This window comes from Brachycentrus maculatus, unplaced genomic scaffold (assembly GCF_059751285.1).
Source record: "Brachycentrus maculatus isolate JH-2025_06_01 unplaced genomic scaffold, ASM5975128v1 h1tg000704l, whole genome shotgun sequence".
In the NCBI taxonomy this organism is placed as follows: Eukaryota; Metazoa; Arthropoda; class Insecta; order Trichoptera; family Brachycentridae; genus Brachycentrus; species Brachycentrus maculatus.
The window spans coordinates 105001-126652 of record NW_028281435.1 but is presented as its reverse complement, the minus strand read 5'-3'; the positions used below and the strand labels follow the sequence as shown (position 1 = coordinate 126652).

Below are 21652 nucleotides of genomic sequence, written 5' to 3'. Positions count from 1 at the left end.
AACTCGATACCATTCTGTCATTGCAATCTCCCTTTCTGAGAGGAAAAATGCAAAGCTCCGCAAAACCATTACAGCGCCCCTCTTAACAAGGAATAATGCTTTATTGAATAATAGCAGAGAATTGTATTGTAAGTACACGGCAGTACAAATGTGCATAGACCGGGATTAACTCGGTAATCGGAACGGCAATCAGCTATTGTATGGGATAGAATTCTCAGAGCGTCAAGGGAGCTTTTTATATCGAAACTGGTACGAATATAAATAATTGATTTTATTTTGAGCATAAATAATAAAAAGCTTTTATAACTCCACAATATTTTAGTGCGTCTAAGTTTTAGTTCACAAATTCTGATTTTTTTCCAATTTTTAGCTATCCAAGGATTCTTAGTGTATTTCAGACTTCGGTATTTAGTGCATGTTGTACTGCAATCCTTTGTGCATGATGGTCCTGGGGTAAACCAAAATTCGCGTGTGATTAATATTTTGTGTAGTTATAAATGTGGCAATAAAAGTACTGTTACTACAAAAATACAACAGCATTACTTCGTGTAGTATTGTTTGCATGCTGTTGTAGTGATTGTACTGACGAAGAAACAGGTAAGTCTCGAAGCTGGTAGTCAAAAATCTCGGTGAGTGGTTATACAAGTTTATCAACATCACTAAAAAAAATAAAAAAAGCAAAAAATACTAACCATAAAGTAATTGCTTTAAATATTAAAAATATTAACAATCAAAAAATATTCTTTATGTTAACACTAATTCTCTTATAATATTTAAAAATACTTTAGAGTTTTTTTTATTAATATTAATTTTCCTCAATTACACGACGTTACTGTAATAGTATCTGTTATTGCTTTTAATTACACGATATTGACTAAAAACAACAATTCCTATTAAGTAAAAATAGAATTTGATTTAAAAACATTTCTATTTATTTTCATCTTATTTAATAAAGTCACTCCAAGTACATACTCTGTTTTCATTAACTAAGACCAGGGCTGGGAGAAGAAGAGGCTTATGTCGTTATTATTTTTTAAGAGTGCAGGCTTGAAAGCTTTTAAAACAATAGAGAATGGTAGTGTAAGGTTGCTGATGTGCGAATCCTTACAATGACTCCTTTATACTGATGAGACTTAATAGGGTATCATAATGAAAGGGTCCAAATCTAAAAGCTTCTGATTTACATTTTTTCCGTAAGTTTAAAGCGAATTCTGTATCGCTTGAAAATCTATGAATAATACATTCGGGCTTCCAGAAATTGTCTTCTGTATTTTAATCAGAATTAATTTTGGTCCGTTAAGACATAATCTTTAATCCTTTGATATTCATTTTGGTTAACTTAATAATCTAAATTTGCCAGTCTTGCTCGTTGTTTTGAGAGAAATCCGAATTTAAATACATTTGTATTGTGGTTTCACAATTCCGGAAATTCATTTTTAACTACCGTTTTCATGAATTTCCTAATGTCCATTCTTTTATTTCAAAATTACTTAAAATATGTTAAAACTCAAATTCTCATATTTCATAGCAGAATATAGATATCGAATTATAAATAGGAAAGATTAAACATTTTTAATTAAAACCGTTTGTACATACTTATATAGTTTTAATTTCATATCTACAATATCTGTAATTCTTCATATTATAATATGAACTCAAATATCAATGTTTAAAACAAAATGTGTTATTTTCACCACCTATATTTGAGTACCTTCATACCTCCGCCAGAAGACATCAACTAAAACAGCTGCAAACTAATCTAAAATGGAATTTTCGGGTCGAAGAGAAATGTCAACAAATCTAAAAATATGGTTTGCCAGCATGGTAAAAAAGGTTGATAAAAAACATTATATACGATTACACATAAGTAGGATGGGGTGTGTGGGAAAATAGGTTTGTAATTATTAATTTAATATACTCACCTGAAAATGTTTAAGTACACTAACATGATGGTGCAATTATTTTTCGTTTCGAATTGTTTTACGAAACCATAAAGTAAATTTTCGTCAATATTCAGATTGTAGTTAAAATCTTTACTAGTTTATATGATGAAAAACAAAATAAAAATTCACTTAGCACAGATTTAAGTTACAAAACATCTCTGACATTTCTGGAACTGCATTTTGTATACTAAAATAAAATAACTTTACATTTTTCTTCCATATTTTATTTGATCAGTGACTGAGTTACGTCATTACCGACATCATCAGACTGGTGGGAGGCTAGATTAAATTCTTTGTTTTATACACAAGGAGGCAGAGGTTGAAAACCATGCTTCTAAAAAACCATTCTTACAAAATGAATTTAAATTTAAGTAAGATACTCGTCTAACAATAATAATTAGACAAAAATTGGTAAGGGTTTTAAGTAGGATATAAATAAAAATGGCAAACAAATAACTTGTTTTTTTTTTTAATTACGTATATTAAAAAACTATGTTTATGTATATTTAAAAAATTAAAAGGTTTTATGGTAAAATAAACACATTATAACATTAAGAAGAAAAATTATATCAACATACTATTATATCGTTGTAAAAATGAGATGAATTTTAACATCTAAAAAATAGTTTAAAAATTCTATAATAATCGTTTTATTATGTTTGAACTTTTCAAAGACGTTTATAATATTAAATGATTGAATCAATAAGTCTGTATTCTGAAAACAGATCACTCTACTTTGAAGGAAAATTTTCATAAAAATCTAATATGAATTATTTTATTTTAAGCACAATTTTTAAGCAAGACTGTAAAACTTTTGTGTTCTGCAAATACTGTCACTGAAAAGAAAAATAAAACGCGACTTTCGTTGAAAGTGATTCAGATGATATGCATCAATACACAGCGGAGAAAATGAGCCCGGCGGCTGGACCTTTTGGGTAGCAATCCGGTGTATCGCTCTCGCATCTCCACTCCAAGTTGCAAAGGCTCTGCAAATGGAAAGGGAGCGAGCAGTGGGTAGGCAAGTAGCGAACTAGCCAAGTAGCGAGATGTAATGATAAAATTAAGAATGGAATGCAAAGCCACGCTTTCCTCATCAAAGGCAAAAGGAATCCTCTCTAGCGCGCATGGCTTAATGGCGCTGGTGGGCACTTAGCTCGCAGCCAGATATGCACTTTTGATAATGTCGATGGCAATAATTTATTCTCTTTCAGACGTTTTCTGATCTCTTTCATGCGAAGGATAATTATTTTTATGGTTGGTGAAAAATTTATACCCCGCAGTAAATCATACTTACAAATACCTATTGAGAAAATAACACGCTACCGAATACTATAAGTTTATGACTCAGAGAGATTTCTTATACATATTGTCAATATGTCATATTTAAAATTACAATGAGGCAAATTTTATAAGTGGTGGCCACAAAAAATTAAGCGGTTATTTTTAAATAGTCATCTAATTTTATTAAATAATAAAACACATATATTATTGTATCATATAAATTTTTTCAATACTTGTGGGTATACAATATTATAGCACTGTCTCGAAGCATGCTATCTGCCGTAAATTTTTTTGATTATTTTTAAAAAATCATGGTTTTAGCTTTCACAGGTAAAAAACAACAAGAACGATCGCAATGTTGTGAGAATTTTCTTAAGGTGGATAATTTCAAGAGATTTTAGATTTTAAACCAAGCATTTACAAGATATTATGATTTTTATTCACAGAAGTTTTTCGATACAAGGATATTTTGAATTTATTTTTGGATGCAAGAAAATCATAACTGATTTTTAAAAAATATTTTTTTTACACTATGACATTACGAAAAAAAGAATAATTAAAAGCAGAAATATTTTTTTAAATACACGATTAAAAACCGATTGTATTTTCTATACGTAAATAACGTGTACAGTGGTTTATAATTATTTCTGAATAAGTTGTGAAATTAAAGTCCATTTTTGATCCTCAAACTTAACCCAAGTCCTTATAATCCATCAAACATAATTTTGTCCAGTGGATTAAAAATAACTTGGAAGCTCGTTAATACTTTTCCACTTTGCGATTTCTTCTATTTGACTAACTGGCGTATACTTTGCAAGAGTTAACTAATATACCATCACGCCGCCTCTCTGCAGGGGTGGGCAGAGAGAATAGAAAACCACACTATTCCGTCTTTGTAAACATTCTTCGCCTCTATTACATTCATGCATCTCCTCATATACACCCGCCGATTATTCCGACTCTTGATCTGTACCCTTTTCTAAAAATGCGTACTTGACATACTTTTCAGCCAAGTTTTCCTCGGTCTTCTTCTGTTCCCATTTCCGACTACAGTCACTAAATATTTTTTTTTCATTTTATCTCCAATATATAAACCATTTAGTTGTTAAATATTTACATTAATAGCCTACAGTGTTTTATAATAGGAAAAATCCGGAAAGCCTCTACTTAGAGGCTTTTCTGCAGGTAGTTAGGATAGGGAAGGTAAATGTAAAAAACACATCACAAAAACCCAGAAAAACTGAAAAAAAATTATACTTCTAATTTATTTTGCAATTGGTGGGAATCGAATCTGCGACTCCAGTTTCGTAGTCGAGCGTCTACTCAACTACGCCGCCACGGCGCTTGCCGTGTTATATGTTATTTACTATTTCAGATGGTCATCATTATATATTTGGCAACATTCATCAGCAAATCACAAGAGTTAAATTAAAGTTTAAGTATTTTACCAGCTAAGTATTGTTATTTTCACAATACATTTGTTTCTTTAATAAAAAAATAGATTATCGTAAACGTGTATTATATCCTTCAGTTTTTAAAAAGCTTCATTAGACTAGCATTTTTGAAGATGTGGACAAGGTATGTGCTTGAATTAATTTTGCATGCATCACAAGACACCTACAATACAAGTTCTTCAGTTTACAAGTACCAAGTACAATATATGTCGGTTAAAATGCATGATGATACAACTGCACAATTAAGCATACAAAATATTTTTAAAAATACCAATTTGACTGGGTTTAGTTTCTAAAATTCTATATCGAAAATGAACTCAATTACAGTAATTTGAAGATTGATTTCAAAATAAATGAAATCAACAAATATATTAGTTTTTATTTTAAATTTATGTTTTACTTGGTAAATACCATTTTTTTAAATGATTTAGTGTTTAGGTAATATTTTAATACGAGTACCTATAGATTACAGGTGCCTCAACTGAGGCAAAGGATCTTTCGTTTTTAAATGAAAGAAAATAGAAGTATGAGCAATCCAGAGCTTATGACCTGGCATCTGGCTGGCTTAATTAATTTATACATTTCTGTAATAAGCCAAATGCCAGGTAGTAAGCCGCGGAATGTTCGTTAGTGGAATTCCGGAATGTTGTTGAATGTTTTTTTGAGATATCACTCACTCCTTTCAAGAACGTCATAAATCAAAATCGACAATTCTCAGTTGTGCATGTTTTCGGAATGTCCAGAAAATGTACTATATCCCAGCAAAAGAGGCATATTTTTAACTTAATATTTACCCGCTACAGGGCAGAAGGTGTTGTTTTTGCATTTTGAAGAAAAGGTATTGTTTATTTATTTTTTTAAATATACTTAATATATTTCAAATGGAGAAAAAACCTTCAGGTTTTACCTAAAAAGATCTGTTGCACAGTTCACAGTTCAAAAATTGGCTTGATATTTATTTTTAATACAATGTTTTATATTTTTAAACTTTAAAAACGATTTCCTGAAAAATCAAGTTTTTTGATTTATGACGTTCTTGAAAGGAATGAGCGATATGTCAACTGATACGTATTACGATAAAACATAAAATTGGAGTTACACCATTATATTCCTGTGTTCAACTGTAAAGTATGCGTCGAGATACATGCTAAATGCAACCACCATTCCCCACCTACCCCTCTAAAATCTGTCGCGGTGTAATGTTGAAAATGCTTGAGATTGAATATGAAATTACGTAATTCTTTTGTAGAGTAGATAGATTACCTACAGTACAGTACACCTACAGTAGCTTTCATAAAAAGGTACGCACATCAAACGGAATAAAAAAAACGCAGATTAAAACGAAGTTTTATTGTTGTTGTTTTTTTTTAAATATTTAAATGAGTTGTATCAACAAATCATACACAATGCTGTAAATTTATGATTAAAAAATTATTAGTGTTATTATTATCATTTTTTAATAGCTTATTACGACATATTAATCGATAATAATATTTTTATTTGTAGATTTGGCGTTTAATTTATAGAGCTCCATTTTTTAAATTTATATATTAAATGTTGAAATCAAGAAATGATTTTTAGAGTCTACTACATTTTATTTTATTTTTAAAAACACATTGAAATAAAATTTGTGACAATCGTTCCACCTCGTTATGGCATTTTCAAACTAATGACATTCATTTCAAAATGCTATAACAAGGCAAAACAGTTGTCAGAAATTTAATTTTTATGTGTTTTTAATAAAAAAAAAATACAATTACGTAGATTAAAAAAAATCGGTTTTTGATTCTAATATTTAATTTATACATATTTTTTTTGGTGGGACGCACAGGATATTTTTATTCGAAATCAGAGACAAAATCAGGAACGATATATTGTTATTAAATTTATTTAAGATGAGATAACGAGACTTGATAACGTAAAATATGAAGATGTGTTAGACAAATGCAGAATAAAAACGGGGATGAAGATGTTCATTATAACAAAAAAGAAAATCTGAATAATGAGGGACTTCATAGCATTGCCTTCTATTCAGTTTTTTAAGCTTGAAGTACTAGTCTTAAGAAGCCGTAGAAGCACTTAAGGATGAAACTTTTTAATAAAAGAAGTCGCAATCGATATTACCTCTTCAGTATACAAAGAAGTTATACATTGTATTATATTAAGATAATATCACTACTTACACCACTTTTGTAATAATATATATTTATGTACATGTATATATATATAAATATATATATATATATATATATATATATATATATATATATATATATATATATATATATATATATATATATATATATATATATATATATATATATATATATATATATACAAATATATATATATATATATATATATATATATATATATATATATATATATATATATATATACAAATATATATATATATATATATATATATATATATATATATATATATATATATATATATATATATATATATATATATATATATATATATATATATATATATATATATATATATATATAAATATATGTATTTATATATGTACATAAAAATCGAATGAAAATTTTATTTTAAGAAGAATGCCTGAAAAATAAATATTTTTCAAATAAAAAAAAACACATTCATAAATTTACTTGACACATAAAAATATAACCCTTTCCATTACCTAGGTGTCTATAAGTTCTTATAAATGTATGTTTCATACTTGTATTATATGTGTATATTACCATCCCATCTGTACATTAGTACCTTAGAGACCTTTGGGAAATTCCATTAACGTACGCCTATAACACGAAGACATTACCCTCCAATAATTTCCCAATAAATGACATTCACTAGAACACATAAATGTTAATTGCTGCGTTCAGTTCCTAATTCGTCTCCATTAGAGTCTAATGCACTCGGTGGTGTCTTGTCACGTCGCGTCGTGATGACATGGCGGGGTAACGGCAATGCTACATTAGTGAAACTTTGTTAAAAAGCTCTGCGTAATACAATGGAGAGCTTTCAAACTACATACGTTATAAGCCGCTCTTATATGTACATCGCTATATTAAAAAAATTGATGGTGAAATAAAGGTGAGTTTTTGTATTTTATTTTGTGTTTAGTGTAAATAATCCGTATCTAATTTATTATATTTTGATACAATAATTGTTTTAAATATCTTTTTACATCTAAATAGGCACAACAGCTTAAGATCAACACGGTTAGTATACACTTCAGTGCAATATGATTTTAATAAATTCTTAAAATAGGTACATGATTTTGGACTTATACAAAGAAAACTAAATCTTTGCACATAAGATCATTACTTTTTGATAACAAATTCATGATCACATCTAATAGGTATGTATTATTGCACATAATTTTGAGTGTTTGCACAAAAAAATACAACAAAAATGTTATTTGGGGGATTTTTTTTTGACAATTAAAGATACTTTGAACTATGTATGTATAGTCCTTCATCCTGCCTTAATCTAATAAAGATTATCTACTCTTCGTTGGTATAATCCATTTCAAGATAAGGAATAAAGTCATGGGGCCATTCCAAGAAAACAATTTTGAAAATGGTACAAAATCTGCATTTTTCCATAAAAAAATGTACCCGGTTATATTTATAATAAAAGGGATAGTAAAAAAAATAGTATAAACCCATTCAAGTCATTTTAAGTACGAGGAATATTTTTGTCTTTTATATCTTATTTTATCTCTTGATCACAAGTAAATAACGTTATTGTTTCGTGTGTGCAAAAGACTAATATTAATCCATTCTTTTGTTGTAGGTTAAGCGTCATGGACGTGCGACGCGTGCGGCGTCGTGGGACGCCTATCCCAGTAGCGCCACCGCGGGTTCCGACACCGATGCCTCCGTGTGAAAACACCAACAACGCAAGGACCAACAATGCTAGTGAGCGGTGAGTTATGATTGTAAATATAAATCTAAGCTTACGTTTATTTGTGAACAGCAAAATTTATTTGTTCATTTACCTTGATTAAGGACTACCCGTATATGTACATTAAGAATGATTGATATTAACTGAATATACCATAATAATGTTTTTTTATCAATGCAAATACGTTATGCAAATGATTGTTACATTGTTACTTTGGATAAATGAAAGTGAAAAAATAGAACGATAGTTTGAAGTTTTTCGTATTTCTGTTGACTTATTATTTACAACGAATAAAAATGGGTTAATGAAATTGGGGTTTCCTTTGTGGGATCCCATAATATGATTTTTATAACATATATAGTGAATAAAAATGTAAATGTTCTTTTGTAGAAATCTTAAATCTCCCAAAATAATCCGTAAATTGCTATAAATTTTGGCACAATGTTGCAAAAGCGCGCGTTTTTATATACCTGTGATAGTTATTTTTACCTGTGACAGGTTAAAACAGCTTTTCGACCGCAACGGCAGTTCCATACTTTGGACGTAATATAACACATGCAATACTTTACATTGCCTATGGCAGACAGTATGCTTCTTGTCAGCTGCTGTCTTTTGTAAATTTTCGATTACCCTTGTTACATGATAGTTTCAATATTTAAAAAATATATTTACATCGAAGCATATGGATTGCGAAATAAAACATATTAGGAATGTGTGCTTTCTATTTTCTTTCTCTGTTTATTCAGACTCAGCTACAATAACGCCTGACGGGTTCGGTTTTATTGATAGAAGTTAATTTTTTATACGGGTCCAAAAATAGTGCTTCATTGCATTTGTATGCATTATAAATATTCACATTTTGTTGGTAGGTATTGTAAATGTATTGCTTGATCGATATATTCTCTCAACATAAACATTAAAACATAGCCCAAAGCGCTATCATTCCCATATCAAAAAGATTTTCGGTTAATATTTGTAGATTAATGTTGAAATCCGTCAATCATTCATAAACGTTTATTTTTTCATTAAAGAAATCCGATTATTTTAATAAACGGCAAACGCATCCGTACGGAAAATGAATGAATGAATTATCTCTTGTATAAACATGCCTGGCATCAAAACATTCGGGTTAAATCATTTCAGGAATGTGAAACGTCACCACATGTTCGGAAGAGTTATGGGGGAAGGATTTCAGACAAGATTATTAGAATTCTTGTTCCGGCATTAATATTCTGATAGGGTTAAATACCGCAAATATTATTACCCTTGTTACCTTAAACAGCGTTGAGAAAACAGTCAAGTTATTTAACAGATACCTTTATCTAATATATATATGTTTTAATCGCAATATTGCGCGTTTATTATCCTAATAAAATTATAGCATTTTCAAATACTTAAAGGATTCTTAGTTCAAATTCTTTGATTTAAAATTTCTTGAAATGTCAATCGATACAAAATAAGTAAATTGTAAAAAAGTACAGAATACAGTAAGTATTTCTAGGAGCCAGCTGCGTAGGCATAAAATATTTCAGAGGCATAACATATCGTATCTATTATTTTTTATATTGAAGAAATAACTCTAAATACGTGCATAGAAATCGGCGTTTAATCATCTGATCTATCTGAGATTTTTTTATCGACAAAGTGTTCCGTCTTCATATTTCTAGAACTTTCAATATTATAATATAATTCCGTAGTGTAATGGCAAAGGGGTATATCAGTCAAATTTTTCATTTTCTAAGTATGTTCCACAAAATGTCTAAAATATTGTTTTCCATAATCTGGCAAAAGGATATAGCTGTAGTTGCGATACTTATTTAGTTTTATTAAGATATGTACATAAAAATACATAAAACAAATGAGTTATTTAATTTCACAATTTTGTTTTTGCTCTCCTGTAAAATTTGGTTTGAGACAGATATACCTCTTTGCCTTTACACTGCCGAATTATTGTAGTAAATATAAGTTTATTGCATTCGTATACAACTAACAGTCAAGTATGATTTATTTATTAGGAGTGCTTTTTAAATATGTTCAATTAGTTTTTCGAATAACATGTCCATAAAACATCTGTAGTTTTCGAAACTAGCCGAAACTAAATGGAATAAAACACAATAAGTGGTATAATACAAATGTTTAATTTTAAAAATATTTTGTAATTATTTATGTTTATAAAACATATTTGATCATTTGTACTTTTTAACACAGTGTATTCATAAACTTCAAATAACATAACATTTGTCCTTAAGAAAATTGGTTAAGAATTATAATTATACTAACGTATTCTGTACCTATTAATAATTAAATTTTCATCTCTATTACAAATATGATTTAAGTTCTATATATTGTGTAATCATTATAATTTACTTACAATCATTTATGGTAAAGTAATAGAAAAACAGTGCTTTGCTTTCATTAAGAAATTGCTGAAAAAGACATTGCTGCTTTTTATATCGTGACATGCCTTTTAATTACTTACAATGTCACATTGCTCTGCTTTTAATGAGTCTTGCTTTGCATCGTGTTTTCTTTTTAACTAATAAGGTACACTTTGAAGGTTGCATCTAATCACTCGGAATTACTGGGAAACGTTCTTTGAGTCTTGGTAACCTGATCCTTACAATACCGCTATTGACTGTTGTTACAATCACCAAACACAACATGCTTGTTGTGGGGAAACGTGGTGCCGGCTTATGTTACAAAAGGGCGCATTTACAAATCTGCATAGCTTGTGTTAGTTGGGATGTCAAACATTACCCCTGAAATAGAGCGCGGTGTAAAATTCCAATTCCAGAGGTGTTGCTTACGCGAAATTTTAAATTTACACCTAAAAACACAAAATCCTGAAAATTTTAAAACAATTTTAATACAATGTAACACAGCATATGTTGCATATATTTTTTAGTAGCTGTCTACTCGTAAAATAATTAATTCCTTGATTAGAATATTAAAATTAAAAATAATTAAATCGGTTCGGATAAATGGAACGAATGAGTGAGGAAAGAATGCTAAAACAAATTTATGAGGCGAATTTAGTTTGAAATAGAAGTGGAGAAAGACCGAGGAAAACTTGGCATGCTCAAGTATCCCAAATATTTGGAAGTGGTCAGGTTAGGAGTCGAAACAATCGGTGGGCATATATGAGGAAAAGCATGAATGTGAAACAGGCGAAGTTTGAGAAGACAGAGTTGTGTGGCGTCCTATTCTCTCTGCTTACCCTTGCGGAGAAGCATTGTGATGGTTGGTAGTTCAACATATTTTCTTTTCTTGTATTCGTTAATATTGAAAATTATTTTCGTAATGCACTTAACGTTGAAGTTTAATAATAAAAATGTAAATAATGTGAAGAATATTTTTATGCGCGATGGATGTAAACAAGGGTCGCAAGTTGTTATACTGAATAAACAACACATGTATCCGTTTTTCCACCTGAATTCACAAAACTAGTGTAAAGCCGTTCAACTGTATCAAGAAGTTTCACATTTCAACTAAAAATAAGCTTTACACTATTCCGTATATGCGCTTTTTGTCGGGGTGAGTTCCGACTTTTAAAACTGCGATGACGTGCATCAATCTTGTGCACTTTGTCGCTTCACCTATTGGCACTTCGTTCAATTCGAGATTCCCACTCGCAAGCCGTAAAACATAAACTAGACGTGTGACTGCTTCTTGCCAAACTTTTACACATTTAACGAGCTTTTTTTTAATGCACTCGGAATTTATGGCCTAGGGTCGCAGGAAGCACAACGCACAACCATGATCAGGGTCAATAACTTTATGCAGGAGACGCTGACAGCTTTGCTTTGACACGGAGGCATCCGCTTTCTATGCGATATCTTATTTACGGTAATGTTATTAGAATTTACAGCTCCCTTGCGGCTCGTGGTAGTCGAATAGCACACGTGCGTTTGACATAATGAAACGTGTGATTATTAAACCGAGTTGTAGTGAAATTTCAATTGATCTTTTTACAGCACAATAACATCCGGTACTGTGAAGGTAATGGACGGTTATTTATACGAATCGAAGTGCAGAGGAATTGCGCTTTATGATAACTGTTGGTGGGCTTTGATATAATAATGCGTATTTGTGTTTTTTTGCACATAAACGTTGATTGATCTCGAAGCAAACAATTAGTTTGAAATGTAAAATGCAACAAAAAAGTCTATTATTTTATGCTTTATACAATCGCTAGGCACAAGATTAAAATCGTAGATCAAAAAATCTTTCAATGTTTTATTACCATGAATTTAATAAGATTTTTTATATAACAATTCTGGCTGCAATGAATTGAAAAATACATGTTATTTATATTTGAAGCATTTTGATCCCTGGTCCCTTTGGACTGTGACTGCCAATCAACAAAAAAAAAATAAAGCCACTTGAGATCACCTAAGCTTCTTTCCCTAACCGTCAAAATATTTTGAATATTGTTTAGTAGATAGAGTTTTAGTATTAATCAGTCTTGATAAAGAAGCGGTTAGCTTCGAAACCGGTAGACATTATAATTAAGTTATAATTTAATACTTATAGTGATTTTAAAACAAAGTTACATTTTAATTATGAAAATTTATCATTTATATTATTCTTCTGAACGTTCCATTTTTGTTTTAATAAAGTTTTTGTTTAGAATAAATGTATAATTGACAAACAAATACAAGCAATATCTTTATATTTAAAAATATTATTCTTAATTTGTTCAAAATCTCAAATCTCCTTAAGTTATTCATTGATTGCGTCAAAATTTTGACACAACGTTTCATAAAATCTATTTTGACACCAAACACATGTCATAATAGATTTTAAGAAGTAGTGGTACCTACTTACCAAGTATACTTAAATTTAAAATGTCTACACTTCCATCTTCCTACTACATCTATGTTGAAATATATGAATAAAAAATCTTGATATAAATCCGGCGACATCATTTTGAAACCTACCTGAGTTGATTACTCTGTGGCTAATCTGAGAAAATAATGTTAAATGAAACGCTTCACACTTCTACAACAAATAATCAAGTCTCGACATGATAGTTCTCCAACTAGTTACAACAAAGCTCAAAGTAAGCATTTGCTCAGTACCATCGTTACCAATTACATTAATCCGAATCCTTAATGTGGTCTAGTGAGATAACAAAAAGGTATTACCGCAATCAGAGTCCTGTTGGTAGTAGGATGGTCGGATGGTTGTGTACTTTCCCGCGGGTACATGGGATTGTCGTCTGTGTTTGCGGTGCTATAGTATCCCACCGCGGTAGCTAGGCGGATGCTGAAATGGAGGCTAGGTAGGTACTGCTCGAGTAATAAGAACGTTTTTAGGCTGTCGCATCTGCAATAACAATTAAAGCAACGCAAAAAATTATTACGTATATTATTTTGAAGATCTTTATGTCAAGTGTTAAACATAATATCTTTATTATAGCAACTTAATATTAAATTATTGTTAAATAATTTTCTTTGTTAACATTCTGGATTTCATTAGAAATTTGTGAATTAATATGTTTTCACTACGCAAACGTATTTAATATGAATGACTTGTTAAAAAAATATTGTATTCCATCTGCAATAAGAAATAAAAACATATTACGTACTTTATTTTGAAGATCTTCATGTGGAATGTTAAACAAAATATGTTTATAAGAAGTCTTTAATATTGAACACATTTTGTCATACTATTTTTTTTGGGTCAATGTTCTGGATTGTATTTTAAATTCGGTAAATAATAGGTTTTTACTAAACATACGCCCAATTAAAAAAAGTTAACAGTGAATACCTGTACTCATGTTATAAATGTTATCATGACATATTATTACGTTTGCTTGTTGTGTAATATCGTATTATAACGTATACATCGTTTATCCGCATTAAATTTCGTTAAATTCTCATTAATTATGAATCGATGTTGAATGATGAAATTATTTTAATTTTTGGGTTATGTGTTTTTATGATACATTCTCAAAAAATAATATTGAGGGTAAAATTTGAAATCTGCTTTGCGCATACAACCTAAGGTAATATTTAATTTATTCTAAATTCATATTTTTAATGTAAAACAGTGTAATCAATATGAACGATTGGTAATCGAGGTATTCCCATTAATTCATTCGGCAGTCCCTTTGTGGTAAAATCTATCCATTTTTATTTTAAGCTCACTTAGTAAACACCACTATTTATTAAAATCTATTTTGATGCATTCCGCATCATTTATGTTTACCAAATAAAATTTAAATAAAAAAGAATATTCTCAATTTACAATTTGAACCAAAACCATTATTATTCTAATTTAGAAAGAAAAACAGTATGAGAATTTAAAAAATACTTAAGATATCTGGTGGCTGTTGGTACAGGCTGTAAATTAAAATTTGATACCGTGTCGGCGTCGTTGCCCTGGTATGGCGTCTGTTTTCAGATCTGGCGTCTTGATGAAGAATGGAAGCTCCGGTGCGGGAAGCTTTCACGACCACCGGACCGCTTTCAATCATACACCCTGAACAAGACATTTACATTTAGTTTCAGCGCGCCTCTAGACTTCACGAATATCTCTCACTGGTTGGCATCTGAAAAACAAACAAACATTTCATCACGGGATGTGTTCTATGATATATGACGTTTCTGATTTTATGCATATACATTTCGCAGACATTTCTAGGTTTCTCGTATTTTACTTAAAGTACAAGAATAATTTAAATTTATTTCCTAATAAAGGAGTTTATAAAAATTTAAGATTGGGTTTGTTTCCGTTGTAGTAAAGTGCATCTCTAGCACGTATCACAACGGTTTTCAAATTATTTGTAACGGTGAACTTAATATATAACTATTAACTACTAATGACTAAAATTAGCTCAAAAACAAGAACATGCAATTCTGAAATTTATACAACACATGTCCTTTTTTTATGTCTTATATTTAAAAACAAAAACTATTTTTAAAAAAATCACCTGTAAGTCACTCTATTACATACTACAAATAAAACGAAATAAGACTTTTTCGTTAAAATATTCCATATTTTTTTTAAATGTAGTTTAAATTTTAGAGACATTTATTTACAAAGCATAATCAGAAATAAATAATGTTATATTTATAGCATAACAGTAATAAAAATACCTATATTTATCACTATTAAAGGAATAATAATTTACACAAAAAATTAATAAAAACAAGACTACTTTTGAGCTTATTAGTAATAACTTGACACTGGCTAGAACACCCAAGATGGGTGAAAAAGCCATTAAAAAGAAAAGTTTATTAATGTAATCATGATGAATTTTGTGAACTACAGATGTTCTAATCAAAATGCAAAACTGATTTGTATTTTCACCTGGTGAAATCATCTTTAGTTCTCAAAACATGTCGTGTTTACATAAAAAACTCAAAAATGGATTAAACAATAATAAAAAAATACCGAAAAATAAAAAAATAAAACACCGGTGCGAGATGATTATAAGTAGCATTATATTATTTGAATAGTACACAAATTTAAACTTAAATGTAAAATATACACACTAGTATTTTTAAATTTTACTACGGTATAAAGGAATGTCAATAAAATATATATGTATATTCTTGAGAAATGACACAACACGTCGTCATTTCGAACAGTTATTTACGAGACACTGAAGTACTAAAATAGTGCTGTCAGTTCATGAAAAGTATCCAGCGGTAAACTTCCCCACCTGGGACTGTTCAAGACTACAAAGTGCAAAGGAAGAAAGGAATGGAAATAAGGCAACGTTTTTGAAGGATACTAATTATCGTCAGGCTTTAATTTACAGTTCTTTTCATTGGTCTCTTACAGATTTCTACTATTCCGGTATGATCAAAGAACGACATAAAAACGTGAAATAAATCATAATAAAAAATCACTATATCGACAAAATTCAATCAATAATATACCTTTGAAATACAGTGCTGATGATTTAATAGACAATAAATCACTTAGTAAGTATTAAAAATATTAACGATAACAATAGAAGCTTTTAGCAGTAAGTTATAAGGCGTGTTAAGACTTTGAAATTTAGGTTGAATAACTGTAAGTATTTATTACCTCACCTCACGAACTTTTCTTAGTACAATGAAGAAATATTTCATGTATATTTTTTCTAAATGGTAGGTAACCTTATAAGTGTGTAAATTTCTCAGATCGGTCAACGCGTGTATTTACAGCCATCTCATCAATATTAATCTGTCGTATCAAAACACATATCATGTCCTCGATACTTAAATGGTTGGTATATTTATAATCTTAGTAATTTGAATAAAACTTCGTTAGTGCTGATGTTAAGTGCCTTTATATTTCTATAAAATTAGGTATTCATAAAATAAGGTACTTATAAAAATGAGAGTGGAATATTTATTAAATATCCCTATTGTTTTATTTTTACTAAATTTCAAACGAATTATTCTTCTAGATTTAGAAACAAAGAAACATACAACTTAATTAAAATATATATATATATGAATAATTGTATAAAGTTTAAAAAATCATGTTTTTATTCAAATCACAGGCCCAACCGGATATAAATAATACTCAAGCAAGTTTTGTAAATAAAAAGAAATAAAAAAAAAAGAACAAGTACTTAAGTCATAAAGCGTGCTAGATAACATTCAAAGGAAATAATTACCCAATTTTAATGAAAAATGACACCCATTAAGGATTACTAAAGCATTTAAAGTAAATTTATTACTGTCATCTTAAAACATATTATTGTTCTTATTAAACAATGGTAAATGAGTTTGCAAAATTAAACAAAATAAATTGTAGAGCAAAATAAAAATTACACATGTTCAAATGTATCCACGTGTGATAAATTCTGTTTGCTGGATAAAAAAGTGAATTTTAATCCCACCCCTTGATGGATATTCACATATGTATAAATGTTGCGATTCCATTGTTATAAATAGTCAAATAATAATAAAATAAAAGCCATCATAATCAAGATTTTGAAGTTAAAAGAATAACGTTTATGCTTTACTGGATAATGTTTAAGACAATTTATGAAAGCATTAGCTGAAAGAAATAGCACCTTTGTTTAACCCATTGCTTTATAATACTGAGACAATTAACGGAAGACAGTCAATTCTTCGATCAACAAGCACATCAGCTGTCGTAGAGTATGGAAGCCTAAACCTTATTCCAAAATAAAGATAGATTATAGGGCCTTCCCCGTTTCCCGCGCCCGTGAGGCGAAACAACTTACCCCCGAATTCTACTGAGTTTCGAACTAAACTTAAGACTTATCATTTCCAGATCTCTTATCTATAGTAACCAGATTGCATTTAGATTTCACTTTCACAATTACCCGTAAACTTTGTATTGCGTATACCATATGTTATATATGTATACGTAGATATCTATATGTAAAAGTATGTAAAACGTAAATTGTATATTGTAAAGCTCCCTTGAAGTGATTTACTAAAGCAGTGCTATGTGTATAATATAGATTTGACGTTATTAAATACTATGATGTTGGTGTATTTTTTATATCTATACCTCATGCTCAAACGTTTGGTAATATGAAATTAAAATACAAAAACATTAATGATTTTTATTCAAATATGTAAATTATAAAGTATTTTATAATTTCATCGTAATTTTGTATTCATTAAAAAAAATGCCTTAATTAAAATTATGTTATTGCGGGTTGGTACCTTAAACGTACTAACATCCTCCTTTAATGTCAACACGCTAAACTAACAACACATTAGCTACTTGTAATATATGTAAATATGTTTGCATGATTATGTTTCTCTCTTAGTACTATCCAACATAGTTCGCACCATTAGGTAACCACGAATAAATAAATCATTCTTGTAATTTTACATATGCACTTTTAATTTTACCTGATTTCACGAAGTCCAACCAAAGATATTTTATGTACATACGAATATAGAAATCCCAACCGTATATAAAAAAAAGAAATTAAATTTTGTCTCAATATTGAACGATATGCAAGAGTAAGTCTTAATTATTCAATATTCAAAGAATTATTCATAGCAAAGTTCTGGCTAACCGAATTTCCGAGATTTAACACGTTGCTCGTTATGTTAACCGGATATTTGAAACGACTTCCAGAAATACAAATGATGCATTTCACATCTTCTCAAAAGACACTTAAAACAATTTCATTAGTTGCAGATGTTTCGACCGGAGGTAAAATATTGTGTTTACAATACAATTCACAAAAATCCAACAAAATCAGAAATATTATAAAACGTATACATTAAAAAAATCGCTTTTATTAATTATTAACAATTTAGCTGGTATTTACTTTACGAAATATAAGTTTACATAATTTTTTAATTACTTATATACTTTCAGATTGTCAGATCGACCTGAATTCTCTTTAATAACAAACTAATAATAAATATATTTTGGTATCGTAAGGGAATGGTAATGAATGAGTATTTCAATGTTTTAGAATTTAGTACAAAAACCCTGATGATGACCAGGTTCTTGTCGAAACCAGTTGGATAAAGTGTACCAATAAAATGTGGTAAAAAACAAAGTTGTTTTGTTTTATAAAGTTTATAAAATGTTCCACAAAGTATCTGCGAAAAACATTCAAGAAATAATAATAAATAACTGATGAAAATATAGGTTAACCTGTACATATTAAAAAGTTATTAATATATTGAACAGTTATTTTATTCATAATATTATAAATGTGTCTAAATCTTTGTTCATAAATTCTGAGTTTAGTTTAGTTTCATTTAGATATAAATGACCCCTAAAAAGAGCTTAACCAAGAATTTGAGAATTTGGACACACTCAAAATGTTGTTAATATTTTAATGTGCTTAACCTACGTCGTGTCTTCTTTTTCATAGTTGAGGGACAAAAAAATATATTACAATCATATATTATTTCGAGAAATAAAAATACTTTGTGTTCTGATCCACTCACATTTTTATTAACCAACTAGTTTCGGCAACAACCTGTTGCCCTCTTCAAGGGTCAGGTGTCGAAATAATTGGCGGGTATGTATGAGGAGATATATGAATGTGGAAGAGGCGAATAATGTTTGCAAAGACAGGGTGGTATGGCGTTCTATTCTACCTACCCCTGCTGGGAAGCGGCGTGATGGTTAGGTGGTTAGTTTTTTTATTCTGGAAACATCGTTAAAAGTACCTTCATATGTGGGTGATATGTTGGGTGTGATCATGGATATGCATATGTTACAACTTACTTTTAATACTTAAATTAATCTCCCCGTCCATATTTCGACAGAAGTATTTTTTAAAAGCAAACTTTAAATTATCTCAATCTAATGGTAAACATTTAATTTTTCGTTTTAAAATTTTCATTATAATATAGGACACAAAATTTATCGTGCAGCTGTATCAAGCTGGGTTTGTTTATTTTCTAAAATGCAAAAATGTAGGTTACTTTTTTTAATAACGTGTCTTATATTATGTAGTAGATTCAAAATGATGGATCGTTATTGCATCCCTGCAGCAAAGAAACCTGCCAATTATGATAAAATGGCGAAATGAGGTAAGTATTCCTTATTCATCCTTCGCTAATATTACTTTCATCCTTAGCAAAAGCTTGATTAAAACCACACGCTGTTCAAAATGAAAACCTAACTTCTGGCTCACCCTTAGATTAGATTCTATTCCATGTTGCACGAGTATCTCTTATTTTCATAAACATCGTTTACCAAATAAAATAGATAAATTCTCATATTTTATAACAGTAAGGTTAACAAAAATATAATGTGAATAAAATGCATTTACGCACTAAAATATTTGTTTCTTTAATTTTTGAAGATTTTTAATTTTATACTTTATTTTTTTAAATGGATTTTTTCAAAAGCATCAAAAGTAGACATAAAAAAGTGTCCATATTAAACTTGTGTAAATGAACACACTAGTTTATTGAATATTTTTCTCTGAACTCAAAAATAATATTTATTCAACTTAGTAGGTACTTGTATGATCGCTTGTATAAACAATAAATTATAAGAAATAGTGGTAATTATTTAAATTTAAAATATTTTTTTGCTGTCTTTTACAATTAACTTGTACGTGACATCCAATATAGTATACAATTCGTAGCCAATAAGAAATGTCTTTATTTAGTCATGTTGACTTAAACAATTAATATAAATTCATGTTGACTATAAGAACTTTAATACAATTTGATATTCCGTAATATTTATTGTGAATAATTTCAAATTATTACTCAACGAGCTTTTGGGCAAAAGTTATACTCGTATTTGTATCAAAGTTAATACAAAACGCTAAATCAATAATCGATATCCAAAAACATGAATTTATATTGACATTTAAACAAGCCTGGGTATTTATAGAGGTAACGACCTGTCATAGGCTGGTTTGAATGATCACTTTATAACATGTAAACATTTACCATTTTACCCACGATTAACAACTATACTACTGAAATTTTGGAAATACAGAAAAACTAATGAATATCGTAAAATTGACACGTTTTTTAATATGTTCTCCGCAGTATCCACAGTTGAGCTGAGGAAACATTTTATTTAGCAGAGACACTTATTTGAAATGTATGAAAGATTATACCCAAATCATTTCCCATTCTAAGAGACGTCTGCAACAATGACTTAATTTTTTTAAGAAGTTTGTAATTTGACCAATTATTTTATTCACAGCATTTTGTGTGGGTTTCCCCAAAGGTTTCTTCAAATAGTAGAGAAAATAAGATTTGCGAATGAGGATTTATACACACTTAAAATGATGAGAAATTATAGTTACTCGTTACATATTTATCTTTCAGCGCAATAAAGTAACCGAATTATGCATGTTGCAAACGTATTATCAATATTGGGGTGAGTGAGTCTTGCATATATTTCCTCGTAGTACTATTATAACCATGCCTTTTATGGTCAGTTTTCTTGTATTATGCAATATTTAGAGCGTGAAAACATCCCGTGTACAGAATGCAACATAAAACGTGGGACAAACCGAATTGAGCGATGTGATTTTTTATTAGTTTATCACTTACTAGGGAACGATATGTTTTTCTCTCAAAAGATTCTTGAATACTCATCGAATTCTAAAAGAATGTTATTATATCGCACCATCGCATATTAAAACATCGTTATGG

At 29.4% G+C, this 21652-nt stretch overlaps 1 protein-coding gene across 1 annotated transcript in view; it reads left to right on the top strand.

Annotated features, from left to right (window-relative positions):
* LOC148300508 (uncharacterized) overlaps positions 1-21652 on the top strand; it is a gene marked incomplete at its 3' end in the record, with an annotated part of 142832 nt that overhangs the window by 31896 nt on the left and 89284 nt on the right. The window contains exon 2 of the mRNA XM_088274667.1: positions 8457-8588. Within this exon, the coding sequence (XP_088130793.1) occupies positions 8467-8588 (122 nt within the window). The remainder of the gene's footprint in view (positions 1-8456; positions 8589-21652) is intronic.